General features: G+C 40.8%; 1 protein-coding gene across 1 annotated transcript in view; it reads left to right on the forward strand.

Annotated features, from left to right (window-relative positions):
- Nucleotides 1-24,197, forward strand: part of mrpl23 (mitochondrial ribosomal protein L23) — a 125,709-nt gene that overhangs the window by 19,457 nt on the left and 82,055 nt on the right. The window contains exon 3 of the mRNA XM_034176885.1: nucleotides 15,232-15,314. Within this exon, the coding sequence (XP_034032776.1) occupies nucleotides 15,232-15,314 (83 nt within the window). The remainder of the gene's footprint in view (nucleotides 1-15,231; nucleotides 15,315-24,197) is intronic.

Raw genomic sequence — 24,197 nt, forward strand, 5'->3', positions numbered from 1 at the left:
ACGAGGTCTGTTAGAAAAGTATCCGACCTTTTTATTTTTTTTCAAAAACCATATGGATTTGAATCACGTGTGATTGCATCAGCCAAGCTTGAACCTTTGTGCACATGCGTGAGTTTTTTCACGCCTGTCGGTTGCGTCATTCGCCTGTGAGCACGCTTTGTGTGAGCAGTGGTCCACCCCTCTCGTCGTTTTTTTATTGCGAATAAATGTCTGAACGATTTGGAGCTTTGCTGCATCAATTTTTTCCAGAAACTGTGAGAGACCTCCAGGTGGACACCATTCGGAAAATTCAGATGGCTTTCAGGGACCATTTTATGGGGATTACACAGATTAAGGAGTGTTACTGCCGGTTTAAAGACCGCCCACAGCTGCTGAGAGCACACCGCGCTCCGAGCGCCGATTGACAGGCTGAAACCCCGCTAAAACAACCAGATCATTTCCAACGTGAAGGCTTTGTTGATCCGGGACATCGTCTGACTTACACAAAAATGGCAGGAGACGTGGACATCAGTATTTTTCGGCACATTCCACTGTTACAGGAGTTTTTTTCATGGAAAGAAAACCGGACGGATGCGCCACCGTGCTGCTCATGGCGCAGCACAAAACCACCTCCGTGTTGGTCTCACAGGACGGCTTTGAGACGGCTTTCAGACGGCTGTCTGTGGGTTTTCAGTCGTGTGACTAACCGAGAAATTGTGGATGAGCCTGGACATGCCAGAACATGTCCTGTGAGGCTTCATCACGGCGTTGCTTTGCGCCATGTGGCACCGCCGCGACGCACGGCACGGTGTCCACGTCTCCTGCCATTTTTGTGTAAGTCAGACGATGTCCCGGATCAACAAAGCCTTCACGTTGGAAATGATCTGGTTGTTTCAGCGGGGTTTCAGCCTGTCGATCGGCGCTCGGAGTGCGGCTGTGGGCGGTCTTTAAACTGGCTGGAGCACTCCTTAATCTGTGTAATCCCCATAAAATTGTCCCTCAAAGCCATTTGAATTTTCCGAATGGTTACCACCTGGAGGTCTCTCACAGTTTCTGGAAAAAATTGATGCAGCAAAGCTCCAAATCGTTCAGACATTTATTCACAATAAAAATCCGACGAGAGGAGTGGACCACTGCTCACACAAAGCCTGCTCACAGGCGAGTGACGCAACCGACAGGCATGAAAAAACTCACGCATGCGCACGAAGGTTCAAGCTTGGCTGATGCAATCACACGTGAGTCAAACCCATATGGTTTTTGAAAAAGAAAAAAGAAAAAGGTTGGATACTTTTCTAACAGACCTCGTATATTTTACATAATATCTTAAACAAACATGCCCCAGTCACTCTCATATTTAAAAGTGAGGTGCAGACTGACATGCACTATCGCCTGACAAAGTTTGATCCGGTGTCGCCGACTGAACGGCCCCCTCTAAAAATTGGTCTGCCCTGCCTTCACTGTACATGCGTCTGAGACTGACTCTTGAGTCTGACACTCTACACCCAAAGCGATCAAAGGGAATAATGTGATTATTCAGATGACAAAGTAAAACCTCTTAAATCATTCTAAAGTCAGTTTTAAGCAGAAATGAGATGATAATCAGTAGGGCTGTCGGAAAAAATCGATTCACGTCTGAATCACGATTGTTATTTATTACGATTCTGAATCGATCCAAAATGTCCAAGAATCAATTTTTAAAAAGCATTTTATTAAACATTTTCTTGCTTACTTGCTGCGTGTACTGTTTGTCAGGCAATGGCTTCCGTACTGCAGCGTCCCCGCAGGGGGGGTGCTTCAAACACTCATGAGCTGTAGCTTAGCATGGCGGGCCAAGAGCTAATTCAGCCAGCACCGTCTTTGCTGAAGGCAAATGTTTGGCCGCATTTTGGATTTTATTATTTGCTGCGTAAGAAGGAGCTTGACATGACTTACGCAGCGTGCAAAATCTGCAAAATGAAAGTCAAGTACTTCGGAAACACTTCAAATCCGCAAGCCCACATGCTACGCCATCACCCGGAGCTAAAACAGGGGAGCAGCGGTCTCTGCTGACAACTGACCAGCGCTTCGCTAAACTGTCAACTCTGAACGAGCAAAGCAGATAAGTAAATTTACATCTAGAATCACTTGATTAACCTTGTAAAGCTGCATTTTCTTAAACATTTTTTAAGTAATATAACTATTTCTCAGAGCTCTTTGAATCGAAAATCGATTATGAATTGAATCATCACCCCAAGAATCGGAATGGAATTGAATCGTGAGTTGTTGTACAATTCACATCCCTAATAATCAGTGAATTGCTACTGATTTTCCAAAATGACGTAGGTGCAGCAGCACGTCAGACTCAGATGTGCTGCTGTGGCGCTCTGATCATTCCCCGTCTTTTATTATGAAATAATGCTGAATTTATGTGGAAATGATTGTTGTACAAAAGCTTCAGATATCTGTCGCTGAGAGACTGACTGGAGTGCAGTTATAAGCAGAAATGAGGTGATAATCGGTGAATCGCTGCTGATGCTCAGAAATGATGCATGTGCAGTGAAGGCAGGGTGGGCCAATTTTTAGGGGGAGCCATTCGGTCGGTGACACAGGATCTCATCCAGATTGTGAATTTTGTGGACATTTGAATTTAATATTGAAAAGCCGCCGATCTGCTCTGTGTCAGCCTGATCCCGTCAGATCTCAGAAGCTAAGCAGTGCGGGACCTGGTTAGTACTTGGATGGGAGACCTCTTTGGAACACCAGCGGCTGTGTGTGTTTCTCCAGGTAACACTGGAGTTGTGTCAGGAAGGGCATCCGGCGTAAAACTTGTGCCAAATATCAATGCGGATCTGGTTGTATCTGCTGTGGCGACCCTGAACACAAAACGGGAGCAGCCGAATGGACAACAACATGGAAAAGCCCATTTTATGTACATTTTGAATTATATCTCACTCAAAAGTTCCTCATTACTCTAATTTTTCTGTTATGGATTTACCCACACTACCAAAATTGGATGGAGGTTTCAATTTTATGCCTGTTTGTCTATCTTTGAGTTATCAGTCAGAAACCAAGTGCCAAAAAGCAGTTACAAATTATGCATAGTAGCGATAACCAATGTTCTGTGAAATTTATCTGGAAATGAATTCAGAAACTGAAAAAGTTGGAAAACAAAAAACCTGACAACACCACAAAAAACCCTTCAATTCAAGTGCATGAACTATTGAGTCCTCCCTTTCCGTTTCACACTCGGTGTCTCACATGCACTGATGTGCTCACCCTCACTCAGCAAAATGTAGCGTCCTAGTCCAAAAACAAAGTTCTTGCCTTCGTGAAGATACTCTGTGTGATCAATTGCCTGCAAAGGCGCTACAGTTATGTCACAGTGTCACTGTCTGAAATCCTTGTAGACTTTTAACTTAAAAGATGCTGCTGCACAGGAGGAGGAAAAACATTCACAGACACGGAGCCTTTAAGGTACAGGGAGCCACTGCTGAGGGGTTAAAAATCCACATACGGCTCCGGAGTTGCGGAAGGCCGACCCCTGTGTTAGAGAGACATATGCTGCCTTTAAGATGACATCTTTTCCAGGGACATGCATTGTTTACAAGATGGTGCAAAACCACATTCTGCACACGTTACAAAGGTTTGGCTGCAGAAGAAGTGGGTACAGATACTAGACTGGCCTGTCCAAAATCCTGACTTATCCCCAATAGAGAATGTATGGAGAATCTTGAAATGAGTAATAGTGACGAAGACTCCATATCGTACACCTTAAGACATGTTTGCAGGAAGAATTGGGCAACATAAAACCTGAAAAGCTTCTTCACTTGGTATTCTCAGTGCCAGAAAACATCTCTTAAGTGTTATGAGAAGGAATGGCAGCATTACATTTTTTGGAATGTGCTGCAGGCCTGAGATGCAAGGATGGATGTATGTTAACAAATTAAATTGACTACACAAAACATGAACTATATCTGGTTCCTATTGTCTGCAATGAAATCGAAGTTAAAGTAAATGTAGAAATCACAGGTTTTTCATTTCTAAATTGTCCCAACTTTTTCTGATTCTGGGTTGTCTGTAAATGGTGCTCTATATTAAACTATTGCAAACAGGACTTCCTACCACTTTAGGTTCTTTAAACCCCACCCCTACCCACTATGTTCAGAATAAAGAAATGCAAAGTTTCTTGAGACTTGTTTCTGCCTTAGCGTGAAAATTTGTCATAACAAATGACCATGACGGTAATGAACTGCAGGTCACCTGTTACGCATGAGAACATTTTATATCTTTCTTAAATAAACCAGCATGAAGTAAATGGTTCACTCATTAAATATGCTTCATATTGAAAATCACAGAACTCAGAGTGCAGTGCAAACAGGCCTTTTACCACTTTCAAGAAAGCACATAAATTGTAGGTTATGCTAGTACTATTAGAGTTATTATTATTAATCTTTGCCACAGTGGCGATTCACAAGCAAATTAGGTTCACCACATCGTGCATTCATTTGCCGTATGCAGCATAGTGAGGTCTCAGGAGAACCCTGTAGCAAGTTTGTTTATTTACTTTGTTGATAATTTTATTCTTATGATAGCTATATTGTCATGTTTTCAGTGAAAGTCCTGTGGACAGAAACCTGTTTTCATGTTACAAGTAAGGCTGTTGTATTGTGGGACTTTGTAACGTGTCTGCGTTTTTGGGTGCGTTGTCTGAATTTGTAGTAAACATTATCAAATGAAATAGTTGCATGTGTTGTGTTATTTCTGTGTCTTCTGTCTTTGCCAGGGTTTTCTCATTTGCAAGGTTATTTTTCTTTTGATACAACCTGTTCCTGTGATACAGTTATTTTATTTTTATTTTTTGTATTGGTAATTGTTTGCTGCATCATTGGAATTTGGAAGTGTTGGGTCTTTCTTTGCCGCTATATAGATGCGGTACACTTCCAGCTATTCATGTTGATATAAATGCATCACATACAAGCATCTTTATCTGTTATGATTTGTCAATTGACACACATCAGGCATTGTGGATTTGTGCATGAGCAGTGCCAACACAAAGCTCATGTTTTTTAACTTGTTGCAGATTTCACTCCCGCACTCACTTTTTTAAAACTAGGCATTAGAGTTACTTTAGTCTGTCACACTCATTTGACAATGATTGTATTTTAGTGCCATTCAGTCCTGTTTTGTAATGAACATCGTGTTTTGACTTTGTAGCTGTAATGCATTTTCACTAAAGCTGGAGTAGGTACAGTTGTCATAATGGCCACCAGGTGGTAGTATAGCCTCAATAATACGGATCTGAGGCAGTCCTCTTTAATATGTGGGAGACTCTTAACCACCTTAAGTCACATAGAGGAGCCAGCATTACTGCTCCATCAAAATCCAAAACAAAATCTTAACATTTCCTATAGCTAAAATCCAATAGATTAGCACATTTCACACAATGAACTGACTTGATTTTGAGCTTTATCACTAAGGTTAACTGCTGCTAAGGTGATGGGAAGCCCAGTGCACACCATGGGGAGAAAAATTGACGTTTGATGCAGATCATCTGAGTGTCCCTAGTGGGGTTTAGACCATAATCTGGTCATCCAGGTGCCTGGCCTCCCACTCTGATTCTTTCCTCTTCTCTGCCAAACTCCTAGGGTGCTTATGTAATTGTGTGTTTGTGTCTGTGTGCACACTTGCCATTGTGTCGATTTGTACAAATGGTGTGTCTGTAAGTGCAGTGTTTGTGTGTGCATTTGTGTATATATAAGGGTGTGTCAGGTTTTTTTTCCACGTTTTGATGCCTGGGTGAGGTTGGTGTCTGGTTAATATGCTGTGAACATTTAGTTAAAAACAAACAAACAAACTATTTAATTTTTTAAATATTTCAAATGCATAGTCAAGTCAAGTTTATTTATATAGCACATTTACAACAAGCAAAGCTGCCCTAAGTGCTTCACAGGTACAGAATAAAAAATATAAAGAATACAAAAATACAAAATACAAACATTAATAAACACAATAAAAATTGAATACAAAAGTGAAAGTCCGCCTAGGTAATGAAGGCATGTGCAAAGCGGCCTGTGCATAGCAGTCAAATGCATTATCGACTAGCTTGGAGTGATAGTGATGTAAATAACACTTCCACTCCCGGTATACCCGTCAGTGTGGGTATGTTGTCTTATTGTTGAGCAGCTGTTAATGAGAAGCATTAATGTTGGAATTCTCAGGGCAATAACACAAGGTGGCCTTTGTTTCATAGACACCTGACACATCTCTCTTGTCCCCCCTGCCCTTTTTGTTTTCTTGTTTTGTGTTTGTCTTGTTTTCTTGTCTGCATTACTCTCTGCCCCCCCCCCCCCGTGTTACCATCTCTGTTTTCTTTTGTTCACCCAAAGCGATGTTTGTAATGATTTTGTTGTACATGCCCACTCCTACTTTGGCACTCTCCCTTGTTGTTTAAGACACCTGGACTCTTTTCTCTCGTAATTCTCTTTCTGTCTGCTTGAGGCAGGTGTTTGTTTGTCTATTTGATTGTTCTCACATCTTTTGTGTCCTGTTAGTATTTCTTCTTTGCTCCAGAAGGACCATCATCAAATTTCTGGGTTTACACCCATGCACACACCTCTTGTGCTTCACCTGGCAGGGCCAGATGCCAACGCTGACATGCGCACACACACACACACACACACACACACACACACACACACACACACACACACACACACACACACACACACACACACACACACTTAGAAGACGACACAATGGAGAACAACACTGAACATTGTGTTCAGCTGATTACTCATTCATGATTATTAGCTATGAAATTGTACAGCAACTGAGGCCCATTTAACTTGAGTATACCGACCTTGTTATATACCACTTCACATTGCGTCTCCACCCTGACATCTGTACTGTGCCTGTTGGACAATTTTGTCATTACTATGGCACCTAGCATGTTTCTGTTAATTTCTTTCACTCCATAAACACATGATTCCAATGGGAAAGCCGGTCACTTTCATACCAATTAGCGACCCTTTTAGGAAGTAATTGAGTTTCCGGTAGAGGAGCCTTACAACGGTTGAATCTTCATTAACCAGTCTCTGTATAACAAAACGTGTTCTGGTGACCTGTTCTTTGATCTGTTTCTATTCTATTGTTCGACCATAATCGAATAATAAATCTAATCCTTCGCACGCCACTCTTTTACTCTCAACATCTCAACTGTCTCTTCTCTCCCTTAAGTATCAGGTTTCCACACCAAACAAAGTATGTCATTATCATCTTGATACTTAGTGTTGAGCAACCTCTGTGTGCATTGTCTACCTCGATGGGAGGGTTAAGGTAGTGAGTGGGCATATCTCGACCCAAGCCTAACAATGGGGCAGGCTTACAATGAAGACTGGCTTTCTTTTGCCTTTCATCTACCCAGAAAACAACTCTCCTGTTTCATTCTCACCACTAAGTCCCTCTGATACACATCGCTTTGATGTTGTGTGTATGTGTACTTGCGCACTGGTATGGGTTGTATGCTCAAGGACTGTTTGGTTTACCTGGGATGTTTACCTTACTCCATGTTAATAAAAGTTACCCGAGTCCATGTTAATGAAGGCATAAAACAGAGCGTGTCACTGAAAGTCCTCTGACACAATTCAGCGATCTAGACTGAGGAATTTGCTCTTACCCTACAGTCACATTGGCTACAAACGACAGCACGGACAGAGGCAAAGCAGCAACTTTCCATTCATTTTCAATCAGAGTGGGTGTTTAGCAGTGACAAGAGACAACATTTGATCAGCCATTCACTCACAGAAAATGTTCAATCAAAAAAATTTCAGTTGCTTGGACCCATGCATCTTGTTTTTTTGGTGGCCAAAAACAACACACCCAAAGCACCATATTATAACACAAAGGGACTTTAAAAAAAATGGTGTGTTTATTTACAAGCAATTTCCATGATATGGAATTCAAGTATTTCCATATGGGATATTCCAATACAAGGCCGCCTGTTAACAGTTTTTAGCCATGATGATGAATCCAACTGAAATGACAAAAAGCGTCAGATTAAAAGACTTTATTTACTCAGTTTGCTTTGGAACATTCTTGCCTTCTGCTGCTACACCGATTTTCCCAGGTAGTTATTTCTTTTTTTTCCCCACATCGTTACAAGATTCAGAGCTTTTAATCCGGTGACTGGAAAGGCTGCGCGTACATGTGAACACAGCCTGTGAAAAATGACTGTGGAGTCCAGCTTTTCTGTAAAATCCACATTGATAAATCCACTGTTCACCATGTTGATCAAAACTCAGATCGAATCCGAATAAAGGCATTTTTTTAAATAGGTAAACTTTATTCACTTAAAGTGCGCGTCCTTTCTCGTCTGTGAGTTGCAGATCTCCCCATGTTCGGGAGTGCGGGAGTTCGCTGTGTGTGGATTCACACACAGCGAAGTTGTTGTTGTCGTCTATTCAGCTGCTCCCAATTTGTTCGGGGTCGCCACAGCGGATACAGCCAGATCCACATTGGTATTTGGCCCAAGTTTTACACTGGATGCCCTTCCCGTTGCAACTCCAGTGTGTTTTAAAAAAATACATGAACACACCGCTTCGCTTTAAATACGCAATAAATCCATTTCAGATGATCACCACGGATCTGCTTTCTCTGAAAAAGGCTTTATTTTACTCTTTCTGCTGCTTTGCAAACGTTGTAGCTTCTGCTAGCTGCTATGTTGACTAGCTGTTACATTGCTAGCTGTCATCTTCTCTGTTTTTTTTTTTTTTTTTTTTGTCAAAGTTCCACAAAATGCTTCCACAGTGGAAGCGTTACAGTGCCACATATAGGCTCTGCATATGTACAGGGTTTTCAGCCGTTTTCAGTGTGTCCTTTAAAGTCCTGCAAGATATTCACATGTCGCAGTATATAACAGCATTGGCAAAAAAAAAATCGCAATGTCAATTTTTTCCAATATTGTGTAGCCTGTGTTTGTAGTGTTTTGTGAAGTGTCTTCCAAATTAAAATAACACTAACAATGAAGAAAACGGCTACAAATACGCCCCTCCCCCGGCAGCATGAGTTGTCCAGTTAAACAATATAATGTGCTGCCTTTCTGTTGGTCATGACTGGTTAAAATATGCAGAGCATCTTGGGAAATTTTCAATATCAGAAACCCTGAAATGGATGCTGTGTGTTTACTGTGTATGGAAAATGTAAATGACTCACTATTTCAGCTAATTATTTTTACTTTTTTCATACTTTTCCGATAAATTTTGCAATGGTTTTCATTTCTGAATTGACTCAATGTTATTCTTGTTTATCATACATCTATTTGCTCTGCTGTCTTTGCGGCCTCCGCTGGAAATGCTGACATAGAGATCACAGACAGACTACAGCATATCCAACAATTTGGTTTGATAACGTGGCTCCTGCAAATTCAGACCACACACGCAAAACCGTAGAAGCATTGTAAATACCCACACCTTGATGAGCGATTCACAACACAGTGGCAGGGGTTTCAGTATCTACTGTTGGCCATCCCAATTTTCAGGCTACTAATATAAAATGTGACAGTAGCGTTTAGTGGTATAAAAGATCATAGTTGATCCTTACAGGCTGCCCCTCCCTGCCACACTGTAAAGCACACATATCAGGGGTCGAAATACATTTTTTAACCTACTTGCACTGGTGCTAGTAACAAAAAAAATTACTTGCACCAAAAAAAAAGTTACTTGCACAACCAAAAGTCAGTCTTATATCAACCTTAAAACTCCTCCTCTGATGTGTCAGACTCTTCCTTTCTGGGGAGAGTTTGAGGAGAGAGCAGCAGCAGCGGCAGACATTTTTTTTTCACATGCGCACGAACAAATTGTCCGTGAAGATTATTTTATTTATGAACTACACACATGTATAATAAAACAAATGGTGACTGGTTTATAACACGATGACAGAGTTTGAGGGGAGAGAGAGTGAGTGTGAGAGAGTGAGAGTGAGAGAGCGAGGAACCGCAGCGGCAGCCAGTTTTTTTTTTTTCTTTTCTTTGTTTACATGTGCGCGTGTGAATGGGGCAGGAGGTCCTCAAACTGGAGCTCCTGCAGGTCCAGTTATTTGCTGCAGCTCCTGCAGCAAATAATGAAACTCCCCGAATTGGTGATGTCTCATGAGGATGTTGTGAATCCAGGGATGGCACTGCTGGTGACATTCGTCAGCTTTCCACAACAAATAGAGCACAGCAACTCGCTCCGTGTGTGAGAGTCATAAAACGCAGGGAAGACGAAGACAACACACTGGAAATAGTTTTTTTCCTTATTTATTCCTTTATTGGTTCATTCTACTGGTGCTTATAGTTGATAAAACTTGGATAAAGTTAACTTGCACCAGTGCTAGTGCAGTATAAAATTACGTGCACCACTTGAATAATACATGCACAAACTAGCACATGCACGTACTAATTCGACTGCTGCGTATGATCTACAGATTAATAGTAAAGATTACATAGGACTCAGACTCAGGCAGAATGAAATGCAGTTTCTCCAGGTCTTGGTGTAGTTAACTGGGACAGTTTTTTTTTTTTAAACCTGCAGCAGCAGCGTTAGAGTATTAAGAAAGTGACAATGTGCATGTTAGTGCAATGTTCACAGTTTGGTGGTGGATGTTGAACTGTTCAACAGTCTGACAGCATTTGGCCATTTGTTTTTCAGTCTGGATGTTTTTGCCCGGATGCTGCACAGACCCTTTCCAGAGAGAAGGGGTGTGAACAGACTGTGTGCAGGGTGGGTGGAGTCTCGGAGGATGCAGGTGGCTTTGTCTCTACATCTGGAGATGTAGGTGTCCCCAATGGGTGGTAAGCTGCATCTGATGGTACTCTGTGCAGACTTCATCACCCGCTGCAGCACTTTCTTCTCCGCCACCGTGCAGCCACCATACCACACAGGGAGGCAGCAGGACAGGACACTCTCCACTGCACAGCTGTAGAAGGCCCTGAGAACCTCGGTGTTCAGTCCGGCCCTTCCCAATTTCCTCAAAAAATAGAGACGTTGGTGGGCTTTCTTGATGACAGACGTGGTGTTGGTGTGCTAGGTGAGAGTGTTGGAGAGGTGGACTCCAAGATACCTGATGGAGGAGACGATCTCCACCGCTGCTCCGTTGATGTAGAGGGGGGAGGGGTGGTGGGGGCTGACCTGCGGAAGTCAAGAACTATCTCCTTGGTCTTCTGGGTGTTGAGGATGAGGTTGTTGTCTCTGCACCACAGTGTCAGGTTCTCCACTTCTTGCCTGTACGCTGTCTCCTTGGCTAATGAGCCCGATCACTGCTGTATCGTCTGCAAACTTAATAACATTATTCTTGTGCTGGGCTCTGCAGTCGAAGGTCATCATTGTGTCAGTCCTCTATACCAGTGTTTTTCAACCTTTTTTGAGCCGCGGCACCCTTTTTATATTTACAAAATCCTGCGGCACACCACCAACTAAAATAATATTATAATGCTATTACCTCTGGTTTTGCGCAAAACCCAATTATCGCAATAGAAAATCGATACAGAAAACATTGCATTTCGAAAATCCTCAAGCATTAGGATTAGGAATTTCTGGAGAAGATTAATTGTCAGACAAATAATTGCGATTGACGAATATATTGTCTATTTTTTTTTTCTTTTTTTCCCCTTCTTTATATTCTACTATTGTAGTATAATTACACAACTCTGGAAGAATGTTTGGCTTCTGTGAGTGGAGAAACTGGGAATGGTGCAACATTTTTATTTTTATCTTCATTTTACATACAGTCCCAACTTTTTCTGATTTGTGGTTGTTTCTGTTGCATTTCTGAAATTGTTTCTCCTCATCAGTCACGTTTTGTGCTTAAACACTACATTAAGCTTAAGATTGAACAAATAAATACCTTTGGAAAATAACAGCTGTTAAAGTTCAGAGTTCTCACCTGCTTTTTGTGATCTGTGCGTCTGAACATTTTTTTTTGTGGCTCTCAGTTCATTCATATATTCTCATTTTTTAAATATGTTTTTAAATATATTTGACCGTTTATTTCATCTCATGATCTCATAAATTCAGCATACGACGCGCACATGGTGTGAACAGGACGGTAACGGCAGAATCACACCTTTAGAGAAAGTTCAGAGAGAAGTAAAGGCAGCTTCACGTTTCCGTTTTGTTAACATGTTCACTCGGGTTAAAATCCTCTCTCTGCTCCGCGCTCGCTGCGCACTGAACGTGTCGCGCCTGCATTCAGGAATCTCCCTCACCCACCCCCTCCCTCGCAGTCTGCAGCCTGTTAACTCCGCGCGCGTGCACACACAGGCACAGACACACACACCGACAGTTCCGCATTTTAGACGGCTTTTGAAGAAGACGGCACTGTTTTAATCGGCCATCAGCCTCCTTGTTATTGTCCCGCCTTAAGACGAGAGCGAGGCTGCAGCACAATGACGTCAGAGTCTGAGTCGTTTTATGCTTTGTGGATAAAATAAATAATTCACGGTAATCGCGAATATGAAAAATAATCGCGAATATGAAAAATACCCACGGCACCCCTGATGATCAATCACGGCACCCTAGGGTGCCGCGGCACCCCGGTTGAGAATCACTACTCTATACAGTATTGTAATTTATAAGTGAAATATAATGACTCATTCATTTTTATTTTGGTTTTGAAAAGGCACCAGAAGCTATCTACAGATATGTAGAAATTCAGAACTTTCTCAGGGGAGTTGCAGAGTACACACATATTTCAAGTTCTGGAATGGGAGGGGGGACATGATCAGTCACAGCACCAGCGTACTAACATGATGAGATAAAAACAACATTCATGTCACTTATATGACTTATGCATTTGAAAAGAACTGCCTTTGTAGAAGAGAGAACCAGTAGCTATTGTGATGTAGCTTGTCATTTGGGCTTATAACAGTTTGATGGGTGATTCAGGTCTTTGTCCAACCCTTTCAGTCCCCTACAACTCTGCCCAAACAGTGCAGAAGGATGTAATGATTTTTGTATGGCAATATGTTGTTTCTTCTAGGTTCACAGACAATAATTCTAGTGTCATCTCAAACCTACTTAGCAATAGCAGAGCATAATTGAAGTTAATCTAGCAGGTTTATTATCTGAAACCTTTGTCCATTTACTGTGAGTTCTTTCATCTTCTCAGACAAGGAATTTTTGTGTCGTGTTTACGTATAAATCGTTGCCATTTGCTCTGGAACGATACACTTAGCCTTTGCAGTTGATATAGGTTTCCGTTCTTGCTCGGAGGGCGTCAGAAATGTAAAGGTTGTCTTGTGCAGTCAGATGTCTGGGTGATCGTCACATGTTGTCTGTATCACTATTGAATACAATACAACTTTTGTTTGATGTTTATGTTTAATTTGAGATTTACCTTTCAGCCCAAGACTTTGACTTTAGACCTTTGTCATGTACTTACTTCTTTCTTGTCTCTTAATGCCCTTTTGTTACCTTACTGTACTGTGTGTGTGTGTGTAGCTAGGACCATAAGTATTTGGGCAGATGTAAATTTGCATCTGTACACTACCATATTGGAGTTGAAATGAAACTATCATGATGTAGTGGTAGTGTAGGCTTTTGGCTTTAATTCAGACGATTTAACAAAAATAAAAAAATGACCATTTCAGAATTGGACATTTTTGTCCATTTGTAGTCCCTCCAGGGTCACAGACCATAAATAGTTGGACAAACTAGCATACCTATAAAGAGAGACTACTTTTGGTTTCTCCTGTTTTTTGCTCAGGGTTGCCATACTGGATCCAATATGGATTTGCATGTTGATTTGGCATGTTTTACACCTGTTACCCTTCCTGACACAACTCTGTATTGTATGGTAAATGGGCACAGGTGGTCTTGAACTGGGAACCTTCTGTTTTTAAAACGCACACACTTGCCACTTAATTATAATGATTAAATCATCCCCTGTCAAGCCAGTTTTTTCATTGTCAAGTCATGGAATGGATACATGAACATTTCCAGCTCACTGAAAACGTCTTGGAGTTAATTTACATCAGGGCTGCAACTAACAATATTTTTATAACAGATTAATCAAGAAAATATTTGACCGATTAATCATTTAGTTGTGAGGTACATAAAATGTGAGAGTGATCAGTGCTTTCTATAGCCCAAGATGATGCCTTCAAATGCCTTGTTTTGTCTACAGCACAAAGGTATGCAGGTTACTGCCAGACAAGATTAAAATAAGTAGTCAAATAAACCAGAAAATATTCACATTGAAGAAGCTAAAAATGTGGCCTAAAAAATGAACCCTATAATACTTGAAAATGAATTGTAAGCATAGGCCTGCTTCTCTGGATAAACTATACAACAGTTCCAATAGAAAGGTTGTCAGTCTACATCAGTGTCAGCTTTTCCAAAATTTTAACATTATAGTTTGAAGGTGAATGATGTGTAGTGCTTGGAAACACATGTGCTTGATCCAGAGTCTCTTTGATAGATGGTGTTTTCTACAACAGATGTTTGTCGCACCTAATGTATTGTTACAAAGGCTCAGGCTGCTTATGCTGTTTCCTCTGAAAAATTGGGAGTATTGCATTAGCTTGTTCTATCAAAGAAACACATGAGTTGATAGAAGATGCCATATCCGAGGCACTCATGTCAGACCACAGCGTCGCTATTAAGCACTTTGTCAGACGCATTCAGGAAGTGCTCTCTACCATGATAATTCAGTTGGCTAGATTGATTAGCAGTTAAAAGCTTTTCTTCCTCTCGTTGGAGCAATCTTTTTCCGAATGCTGCACAGTGGGCTAGCATAGGTCTGCTGGCCCAACGGATCAGTTGGTGCCAGGCCCACTTCCTGTGTAGGGTTTCACCGAGTGCGATCGATACACGCAGACAGCTAATAGGATAAGCACTGACACTCACATTTCTCTCCACTTGATGGTCCAGAGAATAAAAGCAGAGTATGGTTTGATACGGGAGTACTTTGTCTGTTACAGTAGATAATATAACAGCAAAGTTTATGGGAAGGCTTTACTTGGTGACCAGCTACATCATTGCTTTATCATTGTCAAATTAAGTAAATGTGGGCTTCCAGAATATTACAGAAATCTGCTGTGAAACCTCGTGTTGGATCTGTATTGCATTCCAGACACCTTTTGTTCTATTTTTAATACCACAAACACACACTCCATAGTCAGCCACTCCCTAACCCTGAAAAGGCTGATGTTGATTGCTTTACTCATGTTTTACTTCTTTCTCCCACCCTCCTTTATTTTAATATACATGTCATCTGTGTGTGTGCATGTCTGGACAGAATGACCAAATGTGATGTGAAGAACTACTTGGAGAATATCTACAACGTCCCAGTGGGGGCAGTCCGTACCAGGATACAGTATGGTAAGTTGTTAAATATACAGGACTCTGAGCGGCAGAAGGGAATGCACTCTCTCCAATCGTATGTCCCTGTGTCCCTGCATCTGCATGGGTGTCCAGGCTTATCTGTTTGTTTTTTCACCAAATTGGAACTGGACCACTCAAACGAGTGTATCTGAGACTGGTTCAAATTTAAGCATAATTAGGTCTCACTGAAATTGTCTTGGGACTGCCCACTTTATGTAACACCGCATGATAATATGACCGAAATGTATTGATTTTCACCAGATTTGAACTGGACGTCACAAATGAGTGCATCTCAGATGAGTTTGAATTTGCGTGTGATTGGGTTTCACTAAACCTTGTAGGGACTAGGGAAGGGTATTGAGATCCGGTTCCTTTCGGGTATCGTTAAATGATTCGATCCATCGACATCAATAACCTTTTTGCTTAACGATTCCCTTACTGTTCCTTCAGAGTGGTTGTTGTTTTTGGGGGCGTTTGACAGGAAAATGATAATTTCTCTAAATTGATTACAGACCCTGGAGCGGGTCTGTAATCACCTTTGCTGCAGCACGGCTTTGCTTTGAACCTTGAACCAATCGAAGCAGTGATTCGCAGATCGAAGCAGTGATTCGATTTGCTGCTTTGTTGATTCATTGTTTTATTTTGCTTTATCTTAATTTTTTCTCCGCTAAAATCCTAAAGAGCATGTCTGTGAGTAATATTTACCTTTTTTATGTTAAGCCGACCTGTTATGGTCTTCTGAAACAGTTGGTAGATGTATTTTATAACTTAAAAACGGGACCGATGCTAATGCGTTAGCGTGTCTATGGCATTTTCAATGTTAAATTTAGCATTAATCTGTTCGCATCTCAACATGTTTGTGTGCATGTTTTCTGTATAATAATGGCTCAGTGTTTGTTGTCGTAAAAGAGTCAAATGTATTAAAAATTGTAATATGTTTTATTTATTTTTATTTATATATTAATAATAATAATAGCAACAACAGTAATAGTAATAATAACTAATAATGCTACAGTACAATTTTATAGAAAGAGACAAAAAGAACTTGATGAAACAAGACACAACAGAAAAGATAAAACCAACTAACAATGAAAATAAATAAATACATATAGAAATACATAACTTTTTCCTGTGAACACCTAGTGACTCTTACACCTCCACTTCATCCCTGTTTTATTTAAGTTTAATGACAGTTTGTTTTGGTCAAACCATATATTCAATTTGTTAATTTCTTCAGTGATTTCCTCCAGAACTATCTGCCAAGCTAGAAAACTGCTGCATCCTAGTAAGAGCAGAATACTACTGGAATGAATTTGAATAAGGAAAGATGGGTTTTTTTTCTCACCAAAATGGATGCTGCAGTTTATTGTCTGGAGTACTCCCAGATTGCATTTCAGAGCTTCTAGAATTCAAACATTTTTGTGTGGTGTTGGGGGATAATTTTGGGTTGCATCTTTTTTTGTTGTTGTTGTTTTTCACCACTTTCATCCCTGAATATGTCAATCGTCAGTCACTTTTATGCAGATTAAAGTCACTAACTGGGACTCTTGTCTTGTTGGGAGAAAGAAACAAGAATCATCCTCCGTTCTGTTCACACAGCTCCAAACGCTGTGCGGCTCTCTGCTGAGTCAAGTTAGAATGATAGAGTCCAGTGAGAATTAATAACTTCAAAGCAAAACACCGTTTAAATCAAATGACACCTCTTTCCAAATGTTGTAATACAAACAAACTGCAGTCGATCAAAACGTTTTTTTCCTCCCAAAACAAGATGTCCTGTGCTGACGTGCAGCTAATAGGTATGGAGAGACATTCATGCCAAAATGTCTGAAAGGAAATGCTTTTGACAAAAACTACAATTTTTTTAAATTTTTATTTATGTCCAGAGATCAAGGATCCAGTGACCAATTTAAAACGTTGTTGACATAGAAAACCTGTAAAGCCTACTTTTAGTACACAGATAATTCACAAGAGGTATCGATAAGGAAATCTATAAGGAATCAGATCGATAAGTGGAATTGATAATGGTATCGATAAAATCTTATCAATACCCATCCCTAGTAGGGACTGAGCACTTTACTGAAAAGAGTATTGATACTTGTGCCCATCATTACTTGAACAAAATGTATTTGATTTTCTTGAAATTTGAATTGTACATCTTGAATAATAGGTAATGTGAGATATGTCATGCCACGTTGCTTGTTTGCATGGGGCACCAAAAAAAAAAAAAACAAACAAAAAAAAAACTAAAATAGAGGAAAAAGTCCAAGACATCGAACTGCAACGAATAGATTGTGCTGTGCAGCACGATACTAACATTCTCTCTGTGCAAGCATTTTGTCCATTTACCATTAACTATTATCATAGCACTTCTCTAGTCCTGATAACATTTTTTCAGTTTTAAACATAATGCAGTGCTAAAATACCCTCTGTTGTATAAACATTGTTTTCTTTATAATTTGCAGTTGTTTAATTTATATATATATATATATATATATATATATATATAATAAAATTTACATTAATTAATAAGATCCTATTGTCTTATGCACAATTTGTTCAGTCAATTCCCTCTATTTTGTGACATGATAATTTCACAAGGACCACAATGAAATCATTGACACATTCACCTCTGTATGGTTATATTGATGTTGCAGAATAAACTCAATCATTCAAATCACTCAAACAGTATTTTATTTACATTTTAATAGCATCTGCAAGAGGGTGTGCGTGTGTGCATACATGAGCTTTTAAAAAGAGCAGAAGTTAGTTTTGACTGCGTGTGATGCGCGTGCATGCTGATGTCTGTGAGATGTTTGTAAATCAAAAATAGCGTTTTCAGTTTTAGAAGAGTTTGTTTGTTGCTAGCTTTTACACAATATATAACAAAGATGTTATATTTGCACAAAAACGAAGCGGAGTTAGTAGCTTGCGAGACCAGCCACTGACGTCACCACGCTAACATCCGCGAGATGTCTTGTAAATCACTCCAGAGGTGTTATCAAGTTAAAAAACAGCAGTTTCAGGTATAAAAGTGTTTATTTCTAACTTGCTTTTACATAATATATGAGAAACGTTATATTTACACAGAAACAAAGCGATTTTGGAGCACCAGAGAGAGACCAGCCAGTGACGTCACTGCGCCGCTCTAATCTGATTGGCTGATTGCCCCCCTCCCCTTCAAAACAGAGGATTTGCATGAGTCATAGCATAATAATAGGAAACAATGTGACTTTTTAATCTCTTAAAATACCACTTAAAATAGGTCAAGGTTAGCCATCTTTGAACTTGTCCAAGGCCTGTGTCCCAAGAATGTGAATTTGAAGACTCTGGCTGTAATAGGACTGGACTTATGTTGAGCACAGACGGATGGATGGACTCAAAAACTTTGCAATACCTGATGGCCATATTTTGATGGAAACTTTCCTGTCTGGAACCTGTGATGGTTTTCTGACATCTGAACGAACGTGGGTGTGTATGTGCGTGTTTCTGTGTGGCAGTAAGACCCCTCCACAAAACCGTATATAAGTACTAGAGATCACAGTCGCACTGAGACACATGCTGGCAAGGAGGCGTGGTCACCATTTTCAAACCGGGTAACTCAATGGCTAGCGTGCACCAACGCTCGTAGATTCTGTCAAGAAACAGCTGGAAAATGCTGGAAAGCTGGACATGTTGGCAATGGCACAACTGGAGGAAGAAGGGAGACAGCATTTCCTTCCATAAGTAAGTAGTTTTCGTTATTGTTGATACTTTTTCCGTGGCTTTTGGGCAATAAACTGGTGGATCTTGCAGAGCATCATCCCTGTGCAATGCATGAATATGAACAGACATGAGAATTTTCCACAGGTTTGTGGATTTTTTTTCACTGTCATCTGGGCAATTTTTGAGATCGGTGTAAATCCGTTGAGAAAAATTTGAGGGTGGTGGGGGGTCGCCACCCTGTTCTTGTTGATGTCTTGATATGCCCAAGATGCAGCAGGGCCATCTGTGCGAGTTGTCGTACTTCAAGCTAAAATGCGGGATGTCATGTCATTGGTTACTTTTCTAGAACAGCAAACTTTCAGCCAGCCAGAATATCGTCAGTATTGAAAGTCAGTGAAAATACCCGGAAGTGACCATTTTGATTTTCTGAAGGCTTTGGCCTGTCGAACTGCGTTTTTAACATGGCCACGATTATCGAAAGAAAGGATGAAGATCACGTTAAAGAGATCGACAGTGGCATTAAAAACAAATTTAACTGGACGTGGTTCAAGCGGGAGGTGGAGTTGGACGGGACAAAAGCAAAACTCGGTGAAATTGTCGGCAAGGTTGAGCTCCCTGGTAAAGCTCCCTGCAGGCTATGTTCTGATTTCGTCAACTACGCATCTAGAGGGGCAAAAACCTTGGAAGAACACTGGAAGACCAAGAAACATGTCAACAAAGTGAAGATTAATCTGACTAATCCTGTCCTGCCCTAGTCCAGAAGAGCGCGTAAGAAGCACAGCCATCCCCAAAGCCCATTTCACATGTACTGGTCAGCGACCGAATATCCGATGCTCAGCTTCGTGTCCAATAATTCTATTCATGCAATTAAAATGTGTTTATGATCATAGAAAGTGTGGTGCAATTATTTATACTGTACATGTACTGAAGTGAAAATCTATATTCAGTTTATTGTTACAGCATGAAAAATCCATTGAAGGGTAAATAGTATGTAAGAATGAATGGTCACCTATCTGATCTGATGCTGTTTTGGTATAGAATTATTAGTATGGTGTGGTGGGCATAATGGTGTGCTTTTAAATAGTGTGGTTTTAGAACTAAGCTTTGTGTGTTTTGATAGGGTGATAGCATCTGAGCTTCATGCTTCTGTAAAGAAAGTAATGACCAGCTTGGGTAGCATTTAAAATATATGGTTTACCTCATTCCAGTCCAATCATGACTTTATTCAGGACATAAAATGCCTGACATTTGTAGAATTATGTCAAAATTAAAAGTTTTGAAGTAATAAACAGGAATGATTCCATGGAGTTCACGGATTCTGCATCTTTTGTCCACATATCCCCCACTGTGCCAAAAAATATTTGGGCAAAAGTTGTAGACAAAGGCTGAAAATTCATGAAATTAGGTCTCTGTAGTAGCCCCGAAATACCTCTAAAATACTCAAACCTTTTACCCTCTGGGCCCCATCAGAGGTGCTAATCCTAGACCCTGGAGTTTTTTTTTTTCTTTGCTCATTGTCATGCCTGTATGAAGTTGTACGTATACCATGTATATACGACAGATTTAGAAACCACCTGAAATGGAATTTTACTCAAAGCTGAATTAATTCAGTACAATACAAAAATGGATTTACCAGCAGGACAAGTGGTTAATGCGCTTGGTTTCAGTGCAGAAGGTTCCGGGTTCAAATCCCACCTCTGCTACATTTCTCCATGTAATGTGGAGTTGCGTCAGGAAGGGCATCCAGCATAAAACCTGTGCCAATTCAACGTGCAGATCCACCTTGGATTTGCTGTGGTGACCCCGAGTGTAAACAAGGGAGCAGCCGAAGGGGCTTACTTACTTACAAAAATGGATTTACCATGTGAAATTAATTTATGCGGTCTGTGTGCCCACTCTGGATTGTGTGTATCGCGATATTGTGCCTCGTTATGTCTGCAGAATTTGGAAGCTGGAACATATTGGATCTGTGTAAACTTTGAACACTAACTTGTTTGGATTATGACATGTTCAACTTCAACTTCTGTACCCTAATATTGTCTGGCAGTGCCTGGAATAAAATGTGACTCATGAATGATCATCCACAAAGGAATTGATTGAAGCTGGAACAGATCGGGTCCGTGTAAACTTTCAACACTAATAGTAGAGAAGCTTGAATCTTCAACTGGACTGGGTTGCTTGACGCGAGGACGTTTCGCTTCAAATCGCAGAAGCTTCCTCAGCTAAAATTCTTGCTCTGGTAGTCTGACTTCTGTCTTGGCCCTTGTAGAGAAGAACAACCAGAACCCACAAAAGCTGGAGTTTTAACCCTAACCAGACTTCTCCTACTGAGAGGCAGACTGCTGTTGGCTAGATCCTAAACAGTTGCTTTAATTAGCACCTAAAGCGATAGCATTGTGACTGCGGCCTCTTGTACTCATATACAGCACTGGGGACGCCACAGAGAAATTGCTTTACTGAAGAAGACACTGTGCACATGGGTACATAGATGTAGTCTGATGTCCCGAGCTCATCACGCACGTCCAATTTCAAGTCATACATGCACACATGGCATGCTTCTTGCTGTTTTGTATTTACCAATGAGGAATAACGGACAGCTTGATGGATTAATTAAAGGGCATATTGCTCTCCACTCAACACCATCTTTTAAAAAAGTGATATACCAGATTATGATTCATTACTTCCAACTCTTTAACTTGTGTGAGTCCTGATGTAGCTGATGAAAATAAGATACAGCATCTGAAAAATACACACAGATTCAAAGCTATTTTAGTAAAAAAAAATAAAAAAATTGACGTAACCTCAGGTGCTGCCTGAAGGTCGCTTCACCTGTGTTCACTTCATGAATTACTCCAGTACACACAGTCCATCTGGGCTGTTTTCTGTGAAATCAAGATAATTTCCTCATGTTTATGACTTAATTTCTTTGGGCATGTAGCACCAAAAAGAAAACAAAATACAATCAATATTTTCATAATTCTTTATTTAGAATAGTCAGCTCATTTGACATTTTATTTACTTGTGATGCGCACTTTAACTGCAGAGAGTCAACTCCTTCAAACGGGTAAATACGAATTTGTGTGACATCTTAGAAAGGAATTAATTTATAACCTCAGACAAGTTACATTTTTAAGCTCACGTCATCAACCTGCAGTCTGTTTCTGCAGATGACATCAGTTCTGCTGTGGCGGTTTTCTAACGTCGATGTCAGAACTAGTGCGGATGTATGTGTGTGTGTGTGTTTTTTTTTTTTATGATGGTGCCGCACAAAACGAAGGTTGTTGAGCACTGTACTGGAGAAGACACAGAGTGTATAGACGTACTTTGATGATTTGCTCCATTCAGATTCAGAAAAATAAAACTATCTGGTTGAAGCAGGATATGGCTGTATCCTGCTTAAGCCGGATTGCAAACAGTCTGAATGGGGTCGAAACCTATCAGGCTTGGCTACTTATCCTGCAATCTTTTGCTGCAGAACTCTCCAGGTGTCTCAGAACACCATGCATTTCCTCGGCACATTCACTTGCTGTTGTCTTATTATCTTTCAGCTTCAGAGTCCCATCCCTTCTAAACACAATATGTCCCAACTCCCCTCCTCCTCCCATCCTGCAATGAATAAGGATGCTCATACAGTCAAGTAGTGCTCCGTTGGGTTAAATATGGTTGTAGGACAAAATGACTTTGATTAGCATGAACATTCTGGAAGTATACAAATACTTCCAAATGGGTTTGTTTGTTTTGCAAATTAATGGAGTGACACAAAGACGGTGACGAGTGAAGCAGAGGTGCGCTCTTTAGTGTTGAGGCTAAAGGGCTTCCAATGGGACCTTTGCATGTGCAGGATAACAAGACAGAGAAGGAGAATGGGTGAGAAAGGCGCCTGGTGTGCAGAACCCATTAATGTTGTTTATTAGGTTTGTGTCATTAAAAGCTTGGGGAAAAGGAAAGCCACTCAGGATGGTGGGTGGAAGGAAAGCAGGAAAAAGGGCGATTCAGAGCCTGCGATGATCCTGAAGTGAGTCAGGGAAAGGTGTCTTTGTCTGGATCAGGGGCATCTCTCAGTAGCCACTATAAAGAAGGTAGCAGGGAGAGCAGTGATAGGGGTGCAAACTGCACTTTTTTCTATTTGTGGGCACTTGGGTATTTTGGAAGAAATTACCATGGTTACCCCTTTGGCCTGGGATTTGTAACATGATAGCTGGCTGCCAAACCGCAATCTCAAAGTGGGAGAAATTGTGCTAACGTTTGCGAGTGTTGTATAAAAGCTGTGTCTATGTTTGGAAGGGGTTGCACCGATTAAGAATGACACATTACCTTTTAAGTGTTTGTATTGTTGTTTATTGTGGGTGTGTAGGGGGGCTTACAGTCTGACCTGTTAACCTTGCAGAAAGGCTACCGCATATATCTCTCTTTCTCTCACGTGCGCTGTTACCTCGGTCTCCCACCCACATTGGGACCTCAGCAAGCCAGTGAGGGTGGGGTTTCGGGGCATTTTACAACCTTGCTTAGGGCTTTCCCTAAGCAGTGGGCTGCCTGACTAGTGATTACTACTTATACGTACCCCCCCCCCCCCCCCCCCACACACACACACACACATGACTCATTGCATGGGAACATTTCCCTTGTTTTTCATGCCATCATCCGTTCCCATGGCAATGGCCATTACTTTATGGGCTTGCTGACCAGCAGGGTTTCATTGACATTTGGATTCAAACCCTTTGATGCACTGCTAAAAATTCCTTATTGTGAGTTTTAGTGTTACTAATTAAGAAAAAAACTGATACCCCTGTGAAATGGTGTTCCATTCTGTTGAAAATACCTGTTGATTCAAAACCAAGTTCCTTTATATTTATACATACAGGAGGTGCAGCAACAAAGTGACCCTCTGCAAAGTGACCAGGGTTTCTCTGAGGGTCCAATCAGGAGCTGCAGCTCGTCCACAAAAGTGCTCACAAAATGGCTTCTGTACTATGTGAAAACATTCAGCTGGTTGAAGTCAAACTAAGCGCTAACGTTATAAAAACAAAGCAAATGATAAAAACCGTCAAGAACGACAGCAAAACGAAATATGGACGAATTGAGGTTTTCGGTGGCATTCGTTCGAATTTTTCAACAGTTTAAATATGCTGATGAAGTACCAGCTGCAGGAACGAAGCTGCATGAAGGTTAAACGATGCC

Source organism: Thalassophryne amazonica, chromosome 8 (assembly GCF_902500255.1).
Source record: "Thalassophryne amazonica chromosome 8, fThaAma1.1, whole genome shotgun sequence".
Taxonomy (NCBI): Eukaryota; Metazoa; Chordata; class Actinopteri; order Batrachoidiformes; family Batrachoididae; genus Thalassophryne; species Thalassophryne amazonica.